Consider the following 26,508-nt stretch of genomic DNA (forward strand, 5'->3'; position numbering starts at 1 on the left):
TTAATACCGTGTCCTGATTGGTGGGAAACGGTTGCAGGATATAAGAAAATAGTTTGCCAGGCACGCAAAAATGTCACTGTCAAAGAGCCTCAAGCGTAAAGTTGACGTGGAAAATGAGGAATGGACGGATAAATACGCATTCATCATGCCATCGTTCAATAAGGCTACACCTGTTTGCCTTATCTGCAATGAAACGGTCGCTGTTGCAAAAGAGTACAATCTCAGGCGTCATCATATCACAAAGCATGCAACTTTTCACTTTCTTTCTCTCCTTTCTCTCCCTCACCAGTCGGTGCGGGCCGGATGAGAATGTCTGGGCCGCCAGTTGATGGTCACTGTCCTATGCTATACATATGCTTTCTGACCTAATAACTACAGGCCTTTTTTTACATTTAACTAAATATAGTTTTTTATTTCCCTTTTTTGTACAATTCAGCAAATGACACAGTGGCTTGAACCCAGTGCATGCATTATGACTCAATGATGTGAACTAAGCCACGCATACATTATTGGAGGATTCATCATTCATATTAAACACAGCCATTTGTACTGTTCATTTTGACTCATGATAAAAATAAATACCAATCCCAAGTGTATCAGACACAGTAATCAGACGTTTTATTCAACTTTTGTCATGATCATATATTAAATGTCAATAATTCGAAGTCACTCCAACAGAAAATTAGACATTTCAAAGCGAACGTTGCCCGGTTTCCAAGAGAATTTGGCACAAAGTAAAAGGTAAGATCATGTTGTGTGGGTGTGCTTTAGAGTGTTATGCTGACAGGCAGGTTACAGGTCAATGAATATATAAAGGAAAGAGAGCATTCAAAAATATCAATGAGAAAACAGTTCACGCAGCGCACTCTTCCAAACGGAGAGATCACAAATCAATAAAACCTAAGGTCCATGATACACAAACTGTGCCTTAGGCAGTGTTCAGCAGAGATGTGCGTTGGCTAATCCATCGCTTTATGTGCTCTCTGTAGTGAGATTTGTGATTTTCCTACTGTTTGTTCTCTTTTCTTTCTTGGAACATCTTCACATAGCTGCCTAAATTAAATTGTTCGGATAGTGTCTTTGTATATGGTAACAAACACGGATAGGAGAGGTGTGTGTGAGGGAGCAAAATCAGAAAGACTGATGTTTAATTAACTGTCTGCAGTCCCCAAACTTCTGCACTATTTACCTTGGCCTTCAAAGTCTCTGCTTTCAGCTTCATCCACCTGTGTGTTTACTGGCAGTTCTTCATTTTGGTTGTGGAGGAGGAAAGCTGTCATCACAGTCCCTCCAAATTGGGGCCTTTACCCTTGCCTAGTGACAGTCTTCTCGGTGCCCTGCTGTTTTTCACCTGTATCACACACCTGCCAATCCTCAGTATGTGACATCATTATCTCCTGCATTTTTCCACCAGCTGGATCAATTTGCAATATGCAGCAGAAACCTATCTCCGTTTCCCATTCAGAGGGAGACTAAGCTCTGGGTATGCCTATAGATTGAGGGCATGAGGTCTGATATGAGCATGGGAAATTAAATATTAAAACTAAAAACAGACAGATTCTTCTCCCACTGTACCTTGAATGTGTGACTATAAGCCATCTGCATGATAAAGATGATATATTCCAAATGTAATGCACATGTGTTAAAATGGGGTGTCTTTGCATGACATGGAAACACAGAATTTGCATCTGATAGAAATTAATTTAGTGTAATATGGTTTCTTGACTATGTGTTATAAAGACATTCTGACAATTCACTGACAGTTGCATCCCTTATTGTACACACTGTGTATATTTACAGTATATGTATAGTATATACCTGGGTTCCTTTAGAGAAGTTGGAGTAACTGTCATTTCGTAGCCTGTGTTGTGTATTATGTAACAGTTACTTTCTTGGTCTCCAAAAATAGTTGTTTGTGTGAGTTTTGGCATCATCACCGAAGCCACGATTATTTGAAGCAGTGTCTTTCAATAAAGTGTTATTTTTCACATTTACAACATTTTTCCACTATACACCTGGTCCACATCAGATTCAATAGCACAGTTTGGTTTCTCTTCGCTCGGTTATCCAAAGAAATGATTGAAATCAATGTCACTGATTTTAAATATATAAACCGGATCCATTTCCAGGTCCATAGTGAGGTGATTCTGGTCCTATTGAAATAATATCCACCTAGAAAAAGAGACTCTTTGGCCACTGAGGGTTGAATATGACGAAACCTTAGCGACAAAAAGTACCATTTGTTTTGAGTTCTGTTACCCTGGCCCCCTTTTCCCTTCCCTACACAATCCCCTCACTGCGCTTGCTCCTCCACACCACCAAGGCCGTCATGAGGAGGGTGACCAGGATGGGCACTGCAATGAAGGGCCCCAGGATGCGATTTGGCGGGTCCTGGAGAAGCCGTCCAGACAGCGAGCAGTCGTGGAAGTAGTGTTGGTGGACTCGGATAAAGAACTCATCCACCAGTCTGTTGGGCCAGAAGCAGTCCATCTTGTCCGCCACCATGAATGTGCAGTTTGTTAGCTCGCCGTAGAGTCTGCATGTTAGCGACAGAAAAAAAAGGGAAAAAAGTTACACAGTGACGATCAACTGACCGTTTTCAACCTCCACTCTTCTTTGTAAGTGTTGTAATGTATGTCAAACTCTTCAATCTCACATGGCAAATATGAAGGTGCCACTCACATTTCTTGGGTAATGTTTTAACAAAAAAATGACCTTTTAACTTACTTCTAAATGTTTGAAACTGAAACATAAGCTAGTCACTGGCTTTGGTTAGCTTAAGCGAATTAAGCTAATGGCTAATGCCTCTCGCTTACTTTTCAACGTTAGCACCAGTGAGAAGAATAACCTAGGTAAAAAAAGGTAAACCTGACTCTTTTTCAAATCTTCAATTGTCAATGGTAGGGATTGGGTTTATTTAAATACAATAAAGCTAACCCTTGGGCTAGTAAGCAATGCCACTGTAAGTACTGTTGTGAGACATGTAAACGTTTACTACTGAGCAAATGTTTAATCTATTCCTTACACTTTTTATATTCGGAAATTCTAAAGAAGACAGTTCGGTGTCATTTACATCAATTACGCATTTGGATAGGACTGCCATGCCTAGTTATCGTTGGACTATTCAGAGGAGAAGTTTAGCTAATGATCGACATTTGCTGTAAAAAAACAACTCTTGTTTTATTTGGTGCTACGTTTTATGAGTTGACAAACTCTAAAACCGTTAATTTTATAAAACCTTGTCAAGCCCAATGAAGAGTATGACTCTTGTACCAGATGGCCAGATGGCTCAGATGCAAAACACTTGTCCTTCACTGTGAGAGACACTCACAAAAAACAGCCAAGGGAGAGGTTGTACCCATGGTCCATTATTATATGTGTGTGTGTTTTGTTCCTCCATGGTGAGTTGATCTTCATCATAATAGAGGTAATGGCCCATGATTATGAGTGAGCACACCGAGGACACTGTAACTGCACAAATTAAGGTCATCACACATATAGTCTATAAGGTACAGGCAGCATTTCACACTTATTGACACCAAACACAGTCAAACCTTTGTATTGATTTTGTCAGAAAAATAACCAGTTTTTGAATTATGTATTAAACTGATGTTAATGTTAAAATGATTTTTCAATGTTCCATGAAGGGAGGTCAATTTATGTTGAGTGCACCTCTTAAAATAGAAAATAAAAGCAAATGATTTGCACTTGAGTCCTGCTTTTGAAAAACATCCTTGCATATCTTTTAGTTACTGATCTTTTAAAGTTGCATTGATATATTTTTGAACTCTTTAGTGGCTTGGAAATCTTCAATAAAAGAAATCAAATACTATTATCTTATTACATCACATGTTATTTAGCAGAAGCTTTTATCCAAAGCGACATACGTACACTTCAATAAAGTAGTCATGACTAAGTGAACAATTTTGATGTTGAGTATATGCTGAGGGACTGGAGATTGAACCGCTGACCGTTCGATTGGTAGATCAGCGCATAATCACCCTGACATTTCCCTACTTGCACATCTAGCAGACTCAGAGCAACATTAGCACTTATATGGAGTTGTGTCTCTGGCCACCTGACTAATTTAAGTCCAATATTCGCTTCATTTTTAACTCTGATTTAGTCTCCACCAATTAATGATGGAAATATGTTTAACCGCTAAATGCCACTAGGTTGACAAACTAGTCGCTAACTCCACTTGCCTGCTATCTGATGCTGGGATGGTAGCGTGGAGTAGAAACAAGTTTAGTAAGAGCAGTGAGTGTGAATACATTTATGACCACAGAACTCCAAATATGTAAAATACTGTGTGATAATTCTCTATGGGGTACACGACACAATAGTTATTAGGGTTGCCATCACATCCAAACATTGTCGGTAGTGTAGAATTTCTCCTCTACCAGTCCCTCTGTGATGTGCACGGCTCAGATGTAATGTTTGTTTAATAATCTGACATATTTTGTTAGTGCCTCCCCATACAGAGTTTCTTTGTGGAAGTTTTGGGGATGTAAACAGCTTAGGGCTGGTTGGCATGGAACAAGTACTGCAGAGCACTACAGTAGCTTTAGGTGGCAAAGTCAGTCTGTCTGGGCGTGTTTTTTTTCCTCTGCTCTTTCCATGAAGTTGTACAAATCAGTCGTAGAGGAGAAAAAAAAGAATGCTGGTCTAATGAGCTCTGAGGTTTCTGGGAATGTTTATGAGTCACAGAGTAACATAAGTCACATCAGAGTCGAGGCAGGGGTGGTTACACAAAGAGATGTCAGTTACTAATTCACCTCATCCAGCTAAGGTTATATTGAAACTGATGGTGCTCAGATTCTACACGAATTATAGTGTGTAGGTGCAAAATGTAGTCCACTATGTCATTTTCACATTTCCTTTTAATCATCTCAGTTAATTAAAGAGAATACATGAAGTGAAACAGCCTGTGTGACATAATGGCGGTTATGCGCCGTACTGGTGGAACTAATCGTATTTTTTAAAGAAATATTATATCCAAAGGTTTCAGCTTGATCTTAAGAGCAGCCTTTGTGCCATGAATAAGACATGCAGTGCTGTGCAAATGGGGACTGGGCTCTGGTTTCAGACAGAGGCTGAAAAGAGTTGCTGCAGCACAGGAATGAGAAAAATAAAGCAATTTTTTAACTTAAATGCATGTCAACATGTCACAATAGAGGCACAAAATACAAATATACACCTGAAAATGAGCAAATATTTATTTACATTTCATTCTTAAAAAGTGTCTAAAATGTTCATCGCTGCCAGTATAGAATTGGTTCAAAATATTCACATTTTTGTGTCATTTATCTATCACCCCATATGTGTAAAGCCTAAAAAAAAGGTGAATGAAATCGGTTTCTATCAGCTCAGTGTGATGGTAATTACATTACATTACATGTTACTTGTTAGACGCTTTTAGCCAAAGCGACTTACATACTCAATACTGTGGCCAATCCCCACAGGAGCAATTTGGGGTGAAGTGTCTTGCCCAGGGACACAACGACATGTTGACTGCAGTGGGACTTGAACTTGCTATCCCCTGATTCAAAGTTCAGCGCACTATTCCACTGAGCCACAGCCTCCCGTAATGATGTTTAATGGTAATGAATAAACAGCAACCTACAGAGTGGTAACATGATTACTGCAGTGATATTACGGATGTGGGCAGTTGCAGATACTAATTGGTATCTTCCAAGTTTAAAGTTAGAAAATGTATTTATGACTGAAGCCTTTAGTTTACATCACTAGGCTTAACAAAGGCCAAAGTGCTCCGCTTACTCAGAGAGCCAGACACCCTATGCTGGATGCTTATGTAAGCACTAATGGATGTTCGGATAAATCATTCTCCAAGTAGTCTACTCATGAACGAGGCAGCATTGCATACATTTTGATTCCAGTTAAGATTTGCCATCTCAGATTAAATCTCAGGACGGAGAAGAGAAGGTTGACATGGAAAGACTCTATTTAGACAAAGACACAGAGAAGCTTTACACAAGATTGGCTATTCTAAACAGTAACAGAGTTTGTGGCCCTGTCTCCCATTTTAAATCACTTTAGATGTCCTGATAAACTTATGCTGGCCTTTAACATAACATTCCTGTTTAAAGGTTAAAGCAGTCTCCAAATTGAGAAGGTGGATCAGAAAGGAAGTGCAGAACTCCACTGCATATTTCGCCTCGGATATTGGAGAAAAGGTGTATTTACGCTTTTACTAACGGTTCATCCTCAACATAGATGTATAATGTATATAAAACATGGCAAAACCCAGTTCCAAAATGACGGTCCATGGAGGGAAACCAGCTCATGCTGTGAGTTTCAGGAAAGTAAAAATCTTTCTGATCCACTAAACGCATGGACCATCCATCCTGCCACAAGCAGAATCCTCAAAAAGTGATACTGCATTATATGACAAAAGTTATACAAGGATACAGGAAAACACGAGGGGTCTCCGAGAACCAAGTATAGTATATCGAGCTGTGTGTTTGAATATTTATGCTAATATTTGAGGGTTTCTCTTTCCTGTAGTGTGTTGGTTTTAGTGCATGTAAATGGTCTGCAAATACTAAAATCCCAAAGCTCCCTTCCAGAAGGAGTTTCTCTCCCACACACTCCCCCCCCCCTGCCTGATGCGCCTCCATTGGACTCCTTTGTTTACGCCGACATAGTGGCATCACTACGTAACACTCGTGTTTCTATTGGCTAGCGCTCCAAAACAAGTTAAATAATAGGCTAATGGGCGGGACATCTCTAAGCAGTTGACCAATCACAACAGAGCCGGCCAGCTAACCAATCAGAGCAGACTGGGCTCTGTTTTCAGACAGAGGGTGAAAAGAGGTGCTGCAGCACAGGCAGTATGAGAACAATAAAGAGCTTGTATATATTGTGAACATTTCAAAGTAGAGGCAAAAATATACAAATATGAAACCTGAGAACTGCTTACTGCAGTTGTTGTTCCTTTTATTACTTTGCTAGGAGAGTTGTCAGATTGCATGCATTGTTAAATTTGTGCATGGAACTGTGCCCACTCTCATGTCAAGTGTTTGTTCGACAAAAATCCCAACAAGTGTGGGGGAGGTGAAGTACGCAGTAGCGGTGATACAAAAAAAAGGTGTAGAAGAGTTCTGTGAAATGATGTTTGGAAATGACTTCACAGCTTGTGAATATATTAGTTTTCAGGTTGTTATCGAAAGGTGCAAACATCCATGAAGTATCTTCACAGAACTAATAGGTATGTGAGCAGAAAATCAGCTCATAACCAGCTCATAATGTAATGACAAGGAGGACAAACAGAGCATGACACATAGATGTATAGAAATATAGAGATGCTGACATGCATGATCAATGATGAGTTAGAGACGGGAAGCCTCATTGACTTCCCGTATGTAAAAGATGAAGGACAGAGGGCTGAATTGGGCGGAGGCATGCTGTTTCAGGTAATTTGATCTGTTGAATGAAGAGCACAGTGTGAATAAATAAAAGCCGCATAATGAATAAATAAAAAGTGACAGAGAGCATGAGAAAGGACTGTTCCCTCATTGTCTAACGGACAATCAATGACAGGGATGACAGGATATGCATAGGGGTCCAGTAAAACCACATTTATTAATAACATTTAGAGTGAATCACATTTTCTCACGGATAAAAGTCGCTGTTCAAGACGTCAACGTTAGAAATGAAAACAATACAAAATAAAAAAACGTAGGTAGGTTAAGTTAAAACGTTTTGGTAAACATATTTTAGTTATAGGCCTTATTTACTGTAAGTTACATCATAAATAGAAAAAAAGTCACACAGGAAACAAACAGAGTTCTCTTTTTGGAGAAAATCCTGTGTTTGTTTGAGCCAACATTTACACACACATTTACTTTTTTAAAAATAAAAGAGTTAAAAACACACACATACAGTACACATTGCTGACTAAACTTCTTGTACCTCAGCCTTGAAATATCCTTTTTTTTTATAAATAGACTAATTGCGTGCTGTCATCTGCTGGCAATATGTCATATCCGCAGGAAATTAAACGTAATTAAAGTATAGCCTTGATGTTATGTTTGATGATGCCCTTTTGACAACCCTTGATTCTTTTTATATTTAAGAGTAGTTCATATTTAGCCGTGTTAAACCATCTATGAAAAAACCATCAGAGTGGCAAACATCTCTGGGGAAGCACAGGGGGTTCCAGGAAAAAGAAATGCAGTTGTCTGACAAAAAGTTGAACGAGGCTTTTGCTGCATATACCTGCAAGGTCGAATTGTAGATTACTTTTGAACAATAACAGAATATTACTGCAGGGCCGCCTTGTAGCTACCATTGCAAGAAAAATAAAACTTAAAGCTCACCTATTATGCTTTATTTGAACAATATATTATAGGGCCATATCTATACAAAACATGTCTCTGAAGTGTTTTGCTCAAAATACCAAACAGATCACCCATTCAAGCCCTGCCTCATACCCCTCTATTTCAGCCCTGTTACAAAAGTGCTGATTCTGGGTCCGTAGCTTCAAATGTAACCCGAGCTGCTGCTGGCCACGCCCCTTTCCGCACAAAATCAGCTAAACGCTGCCGCTATTAAACGCCATATTATGTTCCAAACCACATCAAGCATTATTTCTGAACAGTATGGAGCTCAAACACTTTCTTTCTCGCAAGTTTACCACAAGGTGAGTATTTTACATCCGGTTTCTTTACATATACTCTCTCCAGTGCAGCGTTAGCTCTGAGTGTTAGCAATGCTTGCTAATGTAAACACAGACCATATTACTTCCAAAACATGTCGCGCATTGTTTCTGATACAGCGACGTTAATGATAGGGGACGATAGGTTGGGTGGGCCGAACGTTGTCAGGAGTTCAATGTAAAGCCAGCCCACATTTCAGTAATGTCGTCATGACGCAGCAAATCTGGATCAGCTCCGTTGTACCCCCGTTTTTAGAGATGTGGGTAAGGAGGAAAAGAGAGAGGGTTGTATTGTCTGACACTTTGTGTCATATGTCATACTTTCTACATATGCATATTGAATCCTGTAGTCTTTATTATGTGTACAGAGTAGTAATACAACTTATCCCAAATCAAATCTGACCTTTTCAGAACTGCTTTATATGTATAAAAAATGTTGCATATCTTAGGTAAGTTTCTAATGATCTTATCGTGATTTTTACCTGAAAATGAATGTTAACAGAAAATATATTTCAATAAAATGTGCAGAGTAATGCAGTGATGACATCATTTTGTAGGCCAACCCCGAAGTTAGCATCTCCCCGCTTACCTTGACAAAAAGCCAACAGGACTTTTCCATTGGATTTTGGAGTATTGCAAAAAATTTGATCTGTGGTAAACACACGTTTATGATACTTATCACCACAAATTAAGTTTTTGAAGGGTAAATGCAATCGGCAGATAGCTAATGTAAGGATATAAACAAACAACATCACAGTCGCATGAATTCACGTTAACAAGTAGCAACCGGTGTTTTTTATTACCACAGACCTATTTTATTGAATCTAGCCAAAAACGTATTCCAAATAAGGGTGTTCAGAAGTGCTACAATGCTAACTTGTTTCTGGGTTTAGGACTCATTCCTACAGCTCTCTATACATAGTGTGAGGTGAATGTGTGGAGGCCAAGGCTGACCCTCTTTGAATTATTATGCCAGGCTTGCCCTTATTTAACGTTTCATGAACACTGTATATCATTTTTCAAATTAAGTGTATGCTGATAATGAAGCCTGACGGTGATCATCGCTTCTAAAGGTCTTAATGAGAGCAATTTACTTCATTACAATGTGGTGTCACAAACACAACTCGGCTTTCCCCCCCACAGCTCTATAATGAGTTTGATCGGAAGTCATTTTCTTTTTTATTCTACAGCTATTAGTAAGTTATCTCCTATCCTTGTTTATTAACTTGTGTAAAGAGCAGACAGATGGGACATATAGGTGATTACATTAAAATATTAAATAGTGAGTGCTGCCATCCTGAAAATTAAATAAAATAATTTAAAAAACCAAACAGAAGAACCAAAAGAACGGATTAGTGTTTTCAGGATAAAAAATGTAGCATTCCCTGTCACGAGAAAACCCAATGTCTATTTATGACCAATTCATGGATTATGCAAATAAAGTGCAAAAAGCGTATAAGATTTCAGTAAATCTTGATCAGCAAAGATGTTCATAAGTGGGAGGAACATTTGATAAGGGATCCCTGGGAAAAATGAGCCAAGCATCAAAGGAATGCAAGCAACAGGATAAAACGTACAGATATTAATCTGTTGAATTGTATAGGCTATTGTCATATTAAATAAAGTAACATGTATATGCTGATTTCATTCCACTTCTGACGTAATGTCCCTGATCATCTCCTGTCTCTTGTATGTGCAATGCATCATCACCTTAATCTCCTTTACATATTTAGGGACAAAAAAGCCCCTCTTCATCATTCACATTTGCTGCTTATAAAGATCCCTCCACAGCAGAGGGAGGGATTCATCCTTCTGAAAACAAAGAACATTTAAAAAACAAAACAAAAACTGTCACTACCAAGCACATCAGACAAAATGTTCCCCTTTTTCTTTCTACTTTGTTGTTCTGCTAACTTCCCGCTTCTCTTCTCCTTCGGGGGAGTTAGAGTTTGTGCACAAGTACGTGTGTGTGTGTGTGTGTGTGTGTGTGTGTGTGTGTGTGTGTGTGTGTGTGTGTGTGTGTGTGTGTGATTGTGTGTGTGTGTGTGTGTGTGTGTGTATTTATGCAACTCTTTCTCTTTCCTACAAAAGAGCAAACGTGATCAAACGTTTTGCAGTTTGAAAGCGTGAAGATGCTTTTTTCGAATGATGTAAGTCCCTGAAATAAACACTCACAAACACACATATGGTCTTTTCACTGTTCATATTTGTTCTCACTTTTGTCCTGTCTTATTTTTCTCCATATAAAATCTTTCATTCATCATTATGTGAGCAGATGGAGCTTTACGTCATTTTTACATGCGTGTGCTTCTGTTTGTGTGAATAATTGCATCTGTACTTTATTTGTATTTGAGTGCTTTTTGTTTAAACCCTGATATCAATGTCCTTCCGTGGCTCGAGTTATACACTTTGTGTGTGTGTGTGTGTGTGTGTGTGTGTGCCCAGTCAGTGACCTCTAATTTGTCTAATTAATCATTAGAGGTGAGGTGTTTATGTTTTCTCAATAATTATTTTATGTGTAAACTTCAGTAAGGGTGGTCCCCAGAACGGATGATCTTTTCTGGTACCGACTAATACCACAAAGACATGTATGCGTGTGTGTAAATGTTTGTTCTGCCAGAACTGAAATATCCCTGATTGACCAGCAAACATAAACTCAAATGCTGCGGCACGTCATTTAAGTCAAAGTATTTACAAATGCTGACCTGCTGATGCTACTTTTCAAAACAGACATTAGTTCAAACTGTCAAACAAGAAGCGTGACACACGTTTGCTTCCAGCTCTTAGAAGCAATACACTCCAGAGCCTCAACATCAGTTTAAGGTAAACAGGATCTGGACATGAATGGTGCAAATCTTCTCAAGCTTAAAAGGTGTTTCCTCAAAAGCATAGTGTCTTAAGATAAACTTTAGGAGGCTAAGAGCCTCTTGAGAAACTCTGGAATCTGCAGGGGGAACCAAAACTGATGTATTATTTATTAATACATTTGTATGGCTTTTGTTCATTTTTCTGTTATTAAGTAAGTTATACTTTTAACATTTAATTATGAATGTTGTATGCTAAGTTCTGATGGGATACATTCAGGTTCTTCAGGTTTTACATTAGCTTTCATTGCTATTTGTTTTACATAAGCTTTTAGCAACATGCTTATGTACAGAAAGTCTAACACAGAAATTATGATAGATTGACATTCACAGTAGATGAAGTAGATAAAAAGTGGTTAATTACACACCATCAAATTAACTAAACATAGCCGAATCTACTTTTTCCCAGTGTACACAAAAGGCAGCACGCTTTAGAAACTTTACTGAACATTAAAGGTTCTCTGTTGAGTGTTTGACCTCTAGGGCGGCAGTGGTTCAGTCTGTTTGGGGTTGGACTTTGGACCGAAATAATAGAGTGTGGACTGGTACTGGAGAGGAGCCAGTTTACCTCCTGGGCCACTGCCGAGGTGCCCTTGAGCAAGGCACCTAACCCCCAACTGCTCACTGGCGCCGTCTAGACTCTGACCTCTCAATGCATGTGCATGTGTGCATATAACTGTGTGTATTTGTATGTACCTGTATATAAGCATGTGCGTGTATAACAGAGTGGAAACTGAATTTCCCCCTCGGGGGATCAATAAAGGTCCATCTTCTTCTTCTTAGTAGAAGAGGACTGCTAGTTAGTAAATATGGACATTAATAATGAGGAAGGAAATAACTTTGACATGTATGCAAAAATATCTGTCCCTTACGGACCGTCCACACAGCAGCGTTAACAAATCTTGGAACGCTTCTGCCCATTCACTTTGAATGGGGTGACGTCACTTTGCCTCACTTTTCGCCGAACTGCATTGTGGGCAGCAGAGCGGAGATTTTCAGGATTTTCAGGATTCAAAGTTGAGCAATGTTCAACTTTTGAAGCTGAGGTGGAAGCGTCAGCCAATCAAATCCTGTGTATGCAAATCTGACAGTTCAAGCGCTAGCCAATCAAACCGCATGTATGCTGGGAGAGACATACCGCAGGTCATTTCCTCATATTCCAAAAAATGGAGGAGAAATTAGCGGTAGGGAATCACCCGGTGCTTTATGACCAGTCCCTATTTACCTACCGGGATATAAACCGGAGGAGCCAGGCATGGAGGGAGGTGGCAGAGACAGTGGTAGGTTTTCGCCTGTTTGGGGAGTTTATATCCAGTTTACTTCGGGCTTTTTTGCTTCGTATGTCGGGGGCGGGAGATTCATGTGATTGGTTGTTGGTGCCTTGCTCGCAAAAAATCCCCAAGCTTCAGATACGCCCACCTCCAAGATTTTTTTAACGCTGCTGTGTGGACGGGCCATTACTTGTATAGTTTGTGATATTCGTTAGTTAGACAATACTGTGTTTGCAACTTGAATCATAAAATGTACGCACATTTTTTATATTCTTATATGTTGAGCATTTTTCTGAACTGGTGGAATATATTACATTTAATAGAACTTCCCCTAAAAATTATAGATAATTAGAGGTGAGAACATTGAATTAATCTGAATTTCGCTAACGATAAGGGGAAACACCTGCAAGAAGTTTTTAAAAAGGGGAAAAGGGGAAAAGGGGAAATAAAGTGGAATCATTTATTTATGGTGCAACGGCATAGTGCACAATGAGTAGAAGAAAACTTGTCACAAATTAGTTTTCTGCTGCGACTGAAACCCAGCGGGAGCAATGAGTTGTCAAAGTGAATGTTTTAAGCAATGATGCAAAGGAGATGGCTCAGTTAGAGCAGGAGAACATCTTCTCTTGTGTGTTCTTCTCAGGGCTCCACAATATATACTCTTCAAATTTGACATGTTCTCAAAGACGGCGCTGTGTGCAAATGCCATAATACTCAAAGCTAATAATACAGGAGAAGGAAGATGATAACGAATTTTGACAGCAACTAAGTAAGAAAAAAGTAGATGATGTGTTTGTTCCCTAGAAGGAAGAAGAACAAATGCAGAGGTTACTCCTTTCAGCAGAAGAGGAGTGTGGAAGGAAATGTGTGCCAGACAGTTTGAAGATATTCAAGAACGTCTCAGTATTCCTATCAAACTTTAATACATAAACCTCCCCAACCAAGGCAAGTATGCAAATCATTTTCCTAATGCTATTATAAATGCATTGCATAATAGCTGAAGCAACGCGACAATCCAGGCAATGCTGGATTTTATCCCCCATTATAGCTGTAAAAACATACGGCGATCCAATTCTAATCACAGACTAATCGGCCTTTTTAATCACAAGGGTCCACAGAAAGGGAACTTCAATTAGCTTTCCACACTGCTGAGCTCCCTGGATTTTTCCGGCCTGGGTTCGCACGTCACCCCGATCTGAGCTCACTCACAAAAGGTCTTTAAATTATTACAGACGGCTGACAGGCACGCATGACTGACTGACTAAAGTATACCCTCCAACAATCACACTTTTTAAGCCCTTGCAAAACCAAGAAACAGATCTATTTTTAAACTAAGAGCCTGCAGTATGAAAAACAGAGACAAAGGCCAAGGGGAAATAATTTGATTTTAATTAGGATTCATCAGAAACATGATATCCGTCCTAAGATTTATCGTGCTGCTGTTTTCTGATTCTGAATAAACCAGGACCTCAGAACAAGTTAACTTAAAAATAATCAGTTGGTTTAGGATGTCAACAACGCCATCATAGCTAATCTTTCTGAACATTCCATACTGCAAAAGTGAGAACATTTGGACATTAATCCATCCAAGACATCAGGTTCAATAAGCAGGAGATAAAAACGCTTTTTGGAACTTGATTGTTCGCTGGAAATCGCTTATACTCTTCAATAATTTGTATCCAATGTTTTTTATTATTATTATACCATTTAAATTAAATGAAAGACAGCTTAAGTTGTTATTCCTGTGTTTACGAACAAGGCCTAATGTTGGAGGCTACGATGAGCCAGTAATGTCATAATGTGCAATAATTACTTAACCAACCCAACAGACAGAGATGAGTAGATACAGCCTAAAGGGTCTTGGCCTAATGAGGTTGGCCAATGGATTGACTAAGGCCCCGCTCACACGGGACCGTTTGCGTTTATGCACAGTATGCGTATTCAAAAAAGTCTTCCGTTCACATGCATTTGTTTCATTTAACGTGTCTGTTTAAATGAGGCCGCTGGAAACGCTGTAGTACATATGCTGGGACTGTAAGTGGCGCTGTAACTTCCGCCAAAATACACCAAAAGCCGCGAAGAAGAGCAGCCTGGAGCAGCCCCGCAGCAATGTTGCCATGGCTACCCTTCTGTTTAAGCCCTGAAACTGAAACTGAAACTGAAAGAAACTGAAAGAAACCGAATCTGTTGTTGCTGATGGTTGTGGTAGAGGAGCTGTATATTTTTGCACTAATATCTGTAGCATGGTCAGTAGCAGTAGCACTAGCAGTAGCTACTGACAGGAGGAAGTCAGTGTGTGTGGCGATTGCTGGTATTCAGCGGGATATAGTAATTTCCTCAGCATATGGATAAATGCAACGGGGAAGTTAACTGAAAGAAACCAAGAAGCACGTCTCTGTGGATATTGCATCGAGAGGACGGCTCAGAAAGAGAGATATTCTCTACAAACACCGGGTGAGATGCACCTTTGTCAATATAATGGATCAATGCATGAAATCTGACTCTGTTTATTTTGTTTAAGGAGTATATTGGGCGTTAACAATTCTGGTTTGCCTTTTATAATATTATTTCATTCAAGAACCCCTTGTGCGTTTAATTAACACAGCTATTTTTGATAGTTGCTAGTACAGCAGTCAGCAGGAGAGGCGGGGCTATCCTATTTTTCCAGGAAATATTGGTATAGAGGTGATTACACGGACTCGGTTGACCCCCCAGAGCGTTTCGTTTGCAAATCTATCCACCTTGGGACCCGTTATTGTTTGTGGGGTCAGTTTCTATCGGCCTCGTGTAAATAATAGGGCTATACGCACGCGAAACTATGCAGATACAAGCAGTTTTCTCCTCGTGTAAACGGCGCCTAAAGCATATTTAAAAGTTCATATACATATGTATAGGCAGCAGATTATCTCAAGTTGTTGATGTTAAAGTTTTAATAAAAGTACATTTCATTGTTAAATATCCATCTAAATGCCTTAAAGTAATAAAGATCCTTCAAGAGAGAAAACTGACTCAGCAATATTTTAGCCTACATCATAGCGTATCTAAGTTAGCTAACACATGCTAACCTAAGCTATACAGTATGTGACAACAAATAAGGATGCATATTATTATTTAATGGATCAAATGTTACTTTCATTGCTTATGAATACACATTTGTATTTGTATGTTATTCTCTCTGTTAAAAGAAATATAGTGTTTTTGTTATAAAGCACAATGACATATTTAAAGCTTTTAGCTACCATTTCCATGATAACAAGCATAGGCTATTAAGACCCAGAGTTACTACAGTCAAGCTAGTGGAGCACACTGACACTTGTTGTTAGCAGTGAAGTTCAAGAGTAAAGTGGGCTCCCTAAAATGAATAGCAAGAAATATATATTTTGAAAGACACCTTCCCCTGCCTATTCATATTCAAGCCATAACCCTATTGTTTCTCTGTCGATGGAGACAGTCGCTTGCGGAACTAGTAAACTAACCAAGTAAAACTTCTAAACATTTCTTAAAAAGGATGTGAAAATGTGCAACCTACTGTATACCGCCAACTTCTGACAGAAACTGCAGTGGAACTTCTGTTATGATGGTTGAAGAAATATATCAAAGACTTAGAACCTTTATTTAAGAAGTTGTGTCCGAAGGCATGAAGCAATTCAACTGTTATTTTATTTGACCAGAGAAGCCGTTGGCACCAAGTAATTGGACACGAAAGCTGAATACAAAATCCTTGATCATTCTCTATATTTTTTTAACTCATCCATTTCTTTAAAGGGGACCTATCATGCAAAATGCACTTTTGTACGTCTTTTATACATGAATATGTGTCCCCGGTGTTCCAGGGAACTCACCAAGTGTCAGAAAACACAACCCTCTCTATGTTCCTCCATACCCAAATCTCTAAAAAAGGGGCTGCAACGGATCTGATAAAAACTGATCCAGATTTGAACTCTGTCCTGACGTCAGGACGGTGGCGCTACGGCTATTGGGCCAACTCCACCAATCAGGAGGAGACAGCCACGGCCATTGCCGTTCGAAAGCGCTGGAGACGCTGTAGTACATATGCCAGGCCTGTAAGTGGCGCTGTAGTCTGCCACAAAAGCAGCGAAGAAGACTTGGTTACCATGGTTACCCTTCTGTTTATTCTCCGCTGTGGCTTTCTTTCTCCCTCCCCGAGGCAAGCGTTTGCTCCCGCTGCTTTAATTCAATGCAATCCCTCCCCGTCGAGGCAAGCACTGTAATTCTCTCCGGTTAGTCCACCAGCAGATGACAAACACCCACCTCTCCGCCTCTTCCAAGGAACGAGGGGACCGTGCGGCAGAGTTTCAGTTTCAGTTTGTTTCGCCGGTCAAGATGTCCGTTAAAGTTTAAATCTTCCGGACAAAATTAGAAAAGTGCCGGTCAAAGGTCTTCTTTGTTATTTATTGAGCTTTAAAACAAATGAATAACGACTCTATATAATAAAACACAGAGATCTCTTTTTCTCCCCCTCTTCTGACAGCCCAGCAGCTGATCAGAGCACGGCTCACCTCTCCTGCAGGGGGGCGTGGTCAGCAGAATCAGACCCGTAGACAGCAAACAGCACATAGAGCGAAATGAGGCATGGCTAAAATGCATGATCTGTTTGGTATTTTGAAAACAGAAACGTATAAATATACCTTATATAGGTATGGCCCTACAATATATCATTTAAATATAGCATGATAGGTTTCCTTTAAAGTTACTATTTCTTTAACGTGAAATAACTCCAGTCCAAACACTCTCTTTGGCCGGAGAGGAGTCTTTACAAACCATCAGCTTTACAAACTGGACTAAATCTGTGCACATCCTCCCGACGTAGGCAGTGACCTAGGTGGCATGTGCATTATTGAAGAGTCTGTGGTATTCTGACCTCGTATAGAGGCTCCCGGGCACCAAAAGCTATGAAAACTTTAGTGAGACATTTAACGGCTGAATGAGAAAAAGAAAGCACGAAGGAAGTGCAAGATGAAAAGTGGAATGAAGAAAGGGAAAAGTATTTATGGGATGAACTGTTGGCTACTTGTGGCTATAAATGGCCAAACCTCAGTTAACTGAGCAGACAGTTCAAACGCTTTGATATCTGCTGCCTCACAACAGATCAGCTTCAGTGAATTGCTGCTGCCTAAACTGTGAAGAATAATGGTTAGGAGTGAGTAAAATAAGAGAATTAAAACAATGACTTGGGATATGTTTGATGTATACGTTTATGATTAACAAATGTATTGTATTGTTTTTATATATTTTCTATAAAAATGTTGTAAATACAGTAAATCAAGATAATAGGAAAATAAGAAAAATGTGACAAGAGATAGTCAAGAAACCATGTGTCCACCCTCTAATTAAGGAGATAAATACACAAAAAATGTACAAACCATCAAATGTGCAGAACTACCAAAAAATAAATTGCTTTTAACGTGATGATAACTTCCTTTTCAAAATGTTCAAATATTAAGAAATAAGAAAAATGAAACCAGAAATGTCCAGAAGCTAGTGCATTATGGCGTTACAGATCTGTTCACCATGCTTAAAGTAAGTACGTAATAGCCATATTTGGTTTTGTAAAAAGGAAGCTGAAGATGTTCAAGGTTCAAGGTTCAAGGTTCTTTATTGTCAATCTGACATAGCTACAGAGTAATTATGCAGTTGAAAATCTTATGTCACAGGCTTCTCCAACAATGCAACATAATAACATAACATAATAACAATAAGAGCATGAGCAATACAAAAATAATAATAGTTATAAAAATGAAATAAAGTTATGATGTGGAATAGTGCAGTATGAGTCTATATACAAGTTATTGGAATGATATATATATATTAGGTATTAGATACATACTACTGAGTAGCAGTTGAATGTTTGAAGTTGTTTCAACAGTTCAATTTTTTAACAGTCTCACTGCCCGCGGGAAGAAACTGTCTCCGAATCTTCTTGTCCTTGCCAGGATGCTGCGGTAACGTCTGCCAGACGGCAACAGAAAGAACAGTTTGTGGCTGGGGTGATGGGGGTCTTTGATAATCCGTAGTGATTTCTTCCTGAGCCGCTGGGAGTAAAGGTCCTCCATGGATGGCAGCTCCGTCCTGGTGATGTGCTGTGCAGTTTTCACCACCCTCTGTAAAGCCTTACGATCGAGGTCGGTGCAGCTGCCGTACCAGGCCGTCATGCTGCCAGTGAGGATACTCTCTATCGTGCACCTGTAGAAGTTGCAGAGTATCCTGGAATCCATTTTGAACCTCCTCAACCTGCGGAGGAAGAAGAGCCGCTGTCGAGCTTTCTTGGTGATGGTGGTGGTGTGAAGAGACCATGTCAGGTCCTCAGTAATGTGGACCCCAAGGAACCTGAAGCTTTTGACTCTCTCCACCGTAGTCCCATTGATGGCGATGGGGGCGTGTCCCTCTCCCTGCTGCTTCCTGTAGTCCATAATCAGCTCCTTTGTTTTGCTGATGTTGAGATGGAGGTTGTTCTCCTGGCACCAAGATGTCAGGTTTTCGACCTCCTCTCTGTACGCCGTCTCGTCATCGTCTGTGATCTGGCCGATGACGGTCGTGTCATCAGCAAACTTCACGATGGTGTTGGAGCTGTGTGTGGCCACGCAGTCGTGGGTGAACAGGGAGTAGAGGAGAGGGCTGAGCACGCAGCCTTGAGGGGCACCGGTGTTGAGAATCAGGGTGGAGGATGTGATATTTCCCACCCGCACTGCCTGGGGTCTGCCCGTCAGGAAGTTCAGGATCCAGTCACAGAGGGCGCTGTTGAGCCCGAGGTCTCTGAGCTTGATGGCCAGCTTGGAGGGCACAATGGTGTTGAATGCTGAACTGTAGTCAATGAACAGCATTCTCACATATGTGTTCCTGTTCTTCGGGTCCAGGTGTGAGAGGGCAGTGTGGAGGGTGAGGGCTATGGCGTCGTCTGTGGACCTGTTTGCTCTGTAGGCAAACTGCAGGGGGTCCAGAGATTCAGGGAGGGAGGAGGTGATGAATAATTTGACTAACCGCTCAAAGCACTTCATTATGATGGAGGTGAGTGCTACTGGGCGGTAGTCGTTGGGGCAGGTGATGATTGTCTTTTTGGGGACAGGAATGATGGTGGAGTGTTTAAGACATGTGGGGACTACAGACTGCAGCAAGGACCTGTTGAAGATGTCTGTGAACACCTCTGCCAGCTGAACTGCACACACCCTGAGAACACGGCCAGGGATGCCATCAGGTCCAGGAGCCTTGTGTGGGTTAACCCTTTTAAAGGATTTACACACATCTGCCCTATTTAAAACAAAAGGGCAGTGTAGCTCCTGGTCCCTCTGTACCTCCACAGCCTGGCTGCTCTCAAAGCGTGCAAAAAAACTGTTTAGCTCATCTGGGAGAGATGCGCACGCAGACACTCCCGCAGCACCCCCCGCTGCTCCTTTGTAGTCAGTCATTGTCCTTAGTCCCGCCCACATATTCCTAGTGTTACAGCCTTTGAAGTCAGATTCCACCTTGTCTTTGTACTGTCTCTTTGCATTTTGAATTGCTCTCCGGAGATCATACCTAGACTTCCTGTACTCCTCCAAATCTCCCGCTGTGTGCGCGAGAGTGCGCGCTTTCAGTTTGCCGCGCACCTCACCGTTTACCCAGGGCTTTTGATTTGGGAATGTCCGTACAGAAACCTTCGGTACCACGTCATCGATGCATTTCCCAATGTAGCAGATGACAGTGTCCGTGTGTGTGTTGATGTTATTGTCCTCAAACACACTCCAATCCGTAGATGCAAAGCAATCCTGCAGTGCTGAATCTGACTCCTCGCTCCATCGTTGTACTGTCCTTGTTATCGGTCTGTCCCTTTTAAGTTTCTGCTTGTACGCAGGCAACAACAGTAGTGAGATATGGTCTGATTTGCCGAAGGGAGGGCGAGGGAGAGCCTTATATCCATTCCGGAAAGGGGAATAAACATGGTCCAGTATGTTTCCCCCGCGCGTCGGGAAGTTGATGTGTTGGTAATATTTTGGCAAAACCTTCTTCATGTTGGCGGTGTTGAAATCTCCGGCCACAACGAACGCCGCATCTGGCCGTGAACCTCTCATTCATGCATCTATTCGTTTGCGTGCTCTTGAGTCAAGTGGCAGATGAGTGCTTTAAATGCAGACCCTAAGAGCTTTAATTTTTAAATCAACATTCTGGAAAAAGTACAAATTGAACCTAGATGGTGACATGTTATTATTCTCGTCTCCAGCTGGACTTCAAACGTCTTTCCATCTGCCTTCCATCTGCATTGGCAGACTTTTCATATTTTCCATCTGCCTTTTGTCTTGTACATACCTGAATGCGAGCAGACCGAAATGATACATTGAAAGTCGTTTTTGAATGATCACGGATCTAAACGTATCATCAAACGCGTGCAATCAGCGAGTTTACTAGCAAACCCCATTTGCTTTTACACAGCACAGCCCTTATCAAAATGTCTCTGTACCCTGAGACAGTTGTGACAATATAAAAAATAGCTATTCATCTACAATTTTGCATTTTATGCTTCATGTATGCTGTCAATAAGGAACTGAGGTCAATTGTTGTCCTGCGGAATGGATGTACAAGGTTATATAGCATTTATAAATTGAGGGATGTCAAATTTATACCATACAGAAAAGGGAAGGTCACATACTCTTACTTGTCTAGATATTTTATTGTTATAGTTTAATTTAGTTCATAATTGATCTTTTAACATTTAACATGTCACAGTAGCCAAAAATCCAAATGTAAACACTTAAAAAAACATATAAAACAACGTCTGTCATATTGTCCAAATGTCTGCTGTGAAAACCCTGTCAAGTAAAGGAGAATATTTTCTAAATTCTAATTCAAATTCATTCTATTTTTCAGTCAGCCTGATTTCAAATGATCTGATTATAATAGCTGTCATTAGGACAGTTACTCTTTGCTTGCATCTCAAGTACTAGATTAAAAATAGAAAGGACGGGAGTCATTTTCACTGAGCTGATAAGCTCAGTGATGTTTGCTCTCACATTGAAGTTAGACAGACTCACATTCATTTCTTTATCGTGTCATTTTGATTGCTCCTGAATTGCTTCAAAACAGGTTAGTAATGGTGTCGCTAAATGTATAAGGAATTTTCATGCCTTTTTCTAATTGCATGATGGAATTTAATATGGACGCAAAATATTGAAAGAGGAACAAATTGCACCATGATAATAATAACAATCCTGCTTGAGGAGCTGTAATGAATGTATAAGCAATCTCAGAAAATGTAAAGGGGACAGATAACCATGCAATATCTTAGCATTAGCATCTATGAAACACAAGAGTTTATTGCAAATAAAACTACAGCTGTAATACCCAAAGCAGGGGAGTTACGATGTAGAACAATTAAAGGCAAATTGGCACTTAAGTGTAAAATCTTGTAGGTATATTGGAAGAAGGTATATATTATGGGATCTGGGTAATATAAACATGCAGTTTGTAATATATACTGCAGTCTACACTACTTTAGTATCATACATTTATGAAAAATGTAAGAGTGCATTATCATAATGGCATCAAACGCAGGAAATGTCATGCAGAGTAGTAGCAGAGAAGCAGGAGTGAAGGATAGTTGAGTGCAGGACAATGTTAAGTGTTCCACTTTAATCAAACATTCCTTTGTGTTATGCTAATGCATCCATCAATGTCTGACCTTGACTATGCTGACTTTTATCTATGCAAAGTGTGTCACTAGCCTGTTAAGCCCTGAGCCTGTTTTTCAGGTCTCAGGCTCGAAAATGACATTCCCAGAACAAATGACCATATCTTCCCTTCTAAAAGGGTTAAATTAATAATCTTTTTTCTCAAAGTAATGATAAACCTGTGAGTTGGATGTAGAAAAGTCAGAATCAATATAGATGTTATATTTATTTTATTTTAAAGAAAATTCAGATTGAACATAGTAAAAAACTGTAAATTATAGTGTCCGTCCAAAAATTCTTTTTTACTTATAGTGAAAACTACCCTTGGATGATGGGTTAGTAGACTAAAAGCTTTAGGAATCCAAAGTACAACATATAATAAGTACCCTGTATCAATATTGATGCAAAACAAGTGAAATCTGACCTTTTTAGAGAGATTTAGCAAAGAAAACCCACTACTGGGGTCATTTGGGTGGATTTTCCATATCTCTGGCCCCCCTTTGTCGATTTTGACGAATGAAATCTCTTTCTGACCGTTAGAGCCAATATAATCGAAGGGGAATTTCCCCACACACACACATGGTAAAAAAAAAAGGTGGGGGCTTTGCGCATGCAGTTTTGCATCAGAGCGAACCTATCTCTAGCTCTGACATCTGGAAACGGAAAAGCAGTTTTATTGCTTATGGATTATCAGAAATCATTTCAAAGGGACACAGACACATTGGATTAACCTATGGATTAACTTCAGCAGCGTTTTTATCGTTTTAATGCCATTGAAGACCACTTTTGACCAGACTACGACACAGGTAAGCCATGTTAGCGTTTTTAGCTACCTAGCGCCACATGTTTTGATGTCTGTTTTTGTTTATAAAGTGGCGAGTTCGTATCATAGAGTGATAATGTATGTACCCATCGATTCTGTGTCATCTCACGATGTGAATCGATGTGTTGGATGTGCAGAAAAGATAAATAATAAGGTTTTATGAGTGAGTTTCGGTGCAGTAAGGTGTTAGCATTTTTCGCACGTTGCTAATTCAGAGGTTCAGTGTTAGCATTGTGGGTTTTTAAAAAATAAAATAAAAAAAAAGATCAGTTAGATGAGTTTCTTCCCGTTACATGGATATAAAACATTCATAGTTTATTAAATGAACATGCCCTCAGACACTGTTTCCTGCAAGATGTTGCGGGAGGGCCCCGGTACCGGGGTCTCTCGGGCTTAACAGGCTAGGTGTTTTTCACATACTAACCTCTTGAGATTCATGCTTGATTTGGTTTGTCACACATTTTTAGAAAGAAAATCGCTGTCTTATATGCAAATGGCGTCAAAGAAACCTGAATGCTCAAGGGCAGAGTGAACTTAAAGGTGGGGTAGGTAATTTTGGAGAAACCAGCTCGAGTGCGCTAGAATTTGAAAATACACAACCGGAAGAAATCTGCCACTTCCTTACAGAGCCCCTCCTCCAACACACACGAACGCGCACATGACCAATGAGGGCACGAGATAAGTTTGTGCACAGATGGAACGCTGACAGGCAGGTAGGCCATCCAGTTATTCGGCTAAAATGATTGGTCGTGCTTTTTACAGTACTACGGCTTCCACAGATGACATTTTTTTATGGATTTTAAATAAAAAATAAGTTATAACAAAGAAAAACTGAAAGAGTTCGATTACAGAACCATAAAACAATGAAACATGAACAGGGATACGATTTAAAATGTCCCCAAATTAAAAGCCAATTTCCCAGGTGAATCAGGTTCATATTTGGTGATTTTAACATAAATAGGAATAGAATTTCCCAATAAAAAAAAGTAAAAAAATAAAATAAAACAACTTCTTTGCGTGAAAACCATCGTTAACATGATAAATGTTATAGCAGAGTATTATTACATGCCTGGAGGGTAGCTTGTTTAGTACGAATGCATTGTGTGCAACTGTTGTGACACACACTCATACACAGATTCCTTTGCCAATCCCACCACCACTACCCCCTGCTCAATATATGCTTTATTTTTAGAATTGTTGATGTTACTAAGATTTGATGTTGCTATGTTTATTAACAGGGGGATTAGTTCTCCTAGCAGATTGGTTGTCGCTCATCGCTGCTCGCATTCTTTGAGACGTCTGTGGTCTCCATCAAATCCAACTGTAAAACAAACTGCTATAAATGGTCAAAGGCTAGACGAAAGTGGCTCTGACATACCTATACTTACAATATTCTAGTTGTGTGTCCAAGCGGTTAGATAATGTGGATATACTTGTGTAATGTTTCTCGCCCTGACAGGCTGTGTTGTAATCATTTTGTTGGGATGTGAGACCCTCGCAATTGGAAAACACGGTTTATTGCATGTTTTCCTTATTTGAATAGGTATTTGAAATGGATGTTAGAGCCTCCTACAGAGAAACACGCTGAAACAATCCCTTTAATAAAGTATTTTTAAACATCACTCGGGGCGTGTCCCATGTCTCACCTGCACCACCTCGGCCTGGATTTTAAACGCTTTTAGGGACACTTGGTTGACTTTACTTTAAAATATTTTGCCTCCCTGTGTGCCTACTAACCCGTGTGTATTATATATTTTACATTTGACATATTTTATCATTTATATATTATATATTATAGTTCTATGTATTATATTTTATATTATATGTTATCTTGTATTATTTGGGTTGATGTGATTTTTTACCAGCACTTATTTTTAAGCACTGATTTTACCAAGCACTTTTATGTATTTATTTATCATTTATTTACAATGTAATACTTATCTTACCCGCATGCTGATTTTAAACAAAGTCAACCTCGGTCCTTTTTAGCCAGATGTTTTTAGCTTACTTACCAGGCCTTTTACCAGATGTTGTGGGACACAGCCTCGGACACACCACCGGGGGAGACCCCTTCGGGGGGGCAGGAGTACAGGTTTTAATCCCGCCGCTGCCGCACACGCTCTGTGCTTCAGCCGCTGCTCTCTTTTATCCTTTTTATTGCATTTTCCTTATTTGATTTCATTTCATTTTTTTAACACAGACCAAACAGGGCTTTTATAAACTTTTATTGGTTTTTGTTACAGGACTTTTTAAACAGGTTTTTAAACAAAAATACTTACCAGAGAGCACGTGCACCACGCTGCGCTCCCCAGAACCCTAACCCTCTGACAAACAGAGAAACAACCCTAAACCTAATCCGTATTTAATGAACAAATATATACTTCTTCGTTGAGCTAATAATGGACACATTTTATTAATTCTGAATTAGGATTTTAAAAATATATATATAGTATAGGCATGTTTAAATTAGGTTACCAAACATTTGTTTAATTTCAATTTCATTTATTATTTGTATGTGTAAGCTTCTTCTTTAGTATCTTTAACTTGAGCAATAGAACTGTATCATCTGCATACATGCAGATTTTCCTGTAAATGCAAGATGTAAGTAAGGTTGTATTCATAGAGCAGCTTTTGAAAAACAAAGTTTAAGAGTTCTTCACCGGGAGAAACATACATATACAGTTATAACCCTAGGACATGTAAACAAATACAGGGGACACAAATAAATGACATCACCCATACAAGGAAGGCAAGTGGGTAGAAGTGGGTTTTAAAACGTTTTTTGAAGCAGTTCAAGAAACAGTTCTAGAGGGTTGGGACGTATAATGTCCATTTGATTTCCTAAAGGATTATGGGTCCTTGTTTGGAAGACCTAAGTGGCATGGAAGTGAAATAATGATATAAAAGATAGGAGAAACCATGTTCTAAGCATTTGAAGAGATTACACAGTATCTTGAAGTCTATTCTGTCCTTCTCAGCGAGCCAGTGAAAGGATCAAAGTTTAGTGTGATGTGATAACATTGGATTCCCTTAACACACTGAATAACAGAGGCAACAAACTACAGCCTTGTGGCACTCCTAATTCATTACTTACCAGTCACAAAGAGTGCAGTGTGTCAGGTATGATTGTATCCACTTGATAACAGACTATTTATATTCACACTGCAAAGTGCAAAGTACTGGCTGAATGACAAGGTCAAGAAACTCTGCT

General features: G+C 39.7%; 1 protein-coding gene across 1 annotated transcript in view; it reads right to left on the reverse strand.

The window, feature by feature from the left end:
• Window positions 1-381: 381 nt before the first annotated feature.
• ramp1 (receptor activity modifying protein 1) overlaps window positions 382-26,508 on the reverse strand; it is a 98,296-nt gene continuing 72,169 nt past the window's right edge. Inside the window, exon 3 of the mRNA XM_034134178.1 lies at window positions 382-2,536. Coding sequence (XP_033990069.1) covers window positions 2,281-2,536 — 256 coding nt within the window. The 3' untranslated portion in view covers window positions 382-2,280. The remainder of the gene's footprint in view (window positions 2,537-26,508) is intronic.

This window comes from Trematomus bernacchii, unplaced genomic scaffold, assembly GCF_902827165.1.
Source record: "Trematomus bernacchii unplaced genomic scaffold, fTreBer1.1, whole genome shotgun sequence".
Taxonomy (NCBI): Eukaryota; Metazoa; Chordata; class Actinopteri; order Perciformes; family Nototheniidae; genus Trematomus; species Trematomus bernacchii.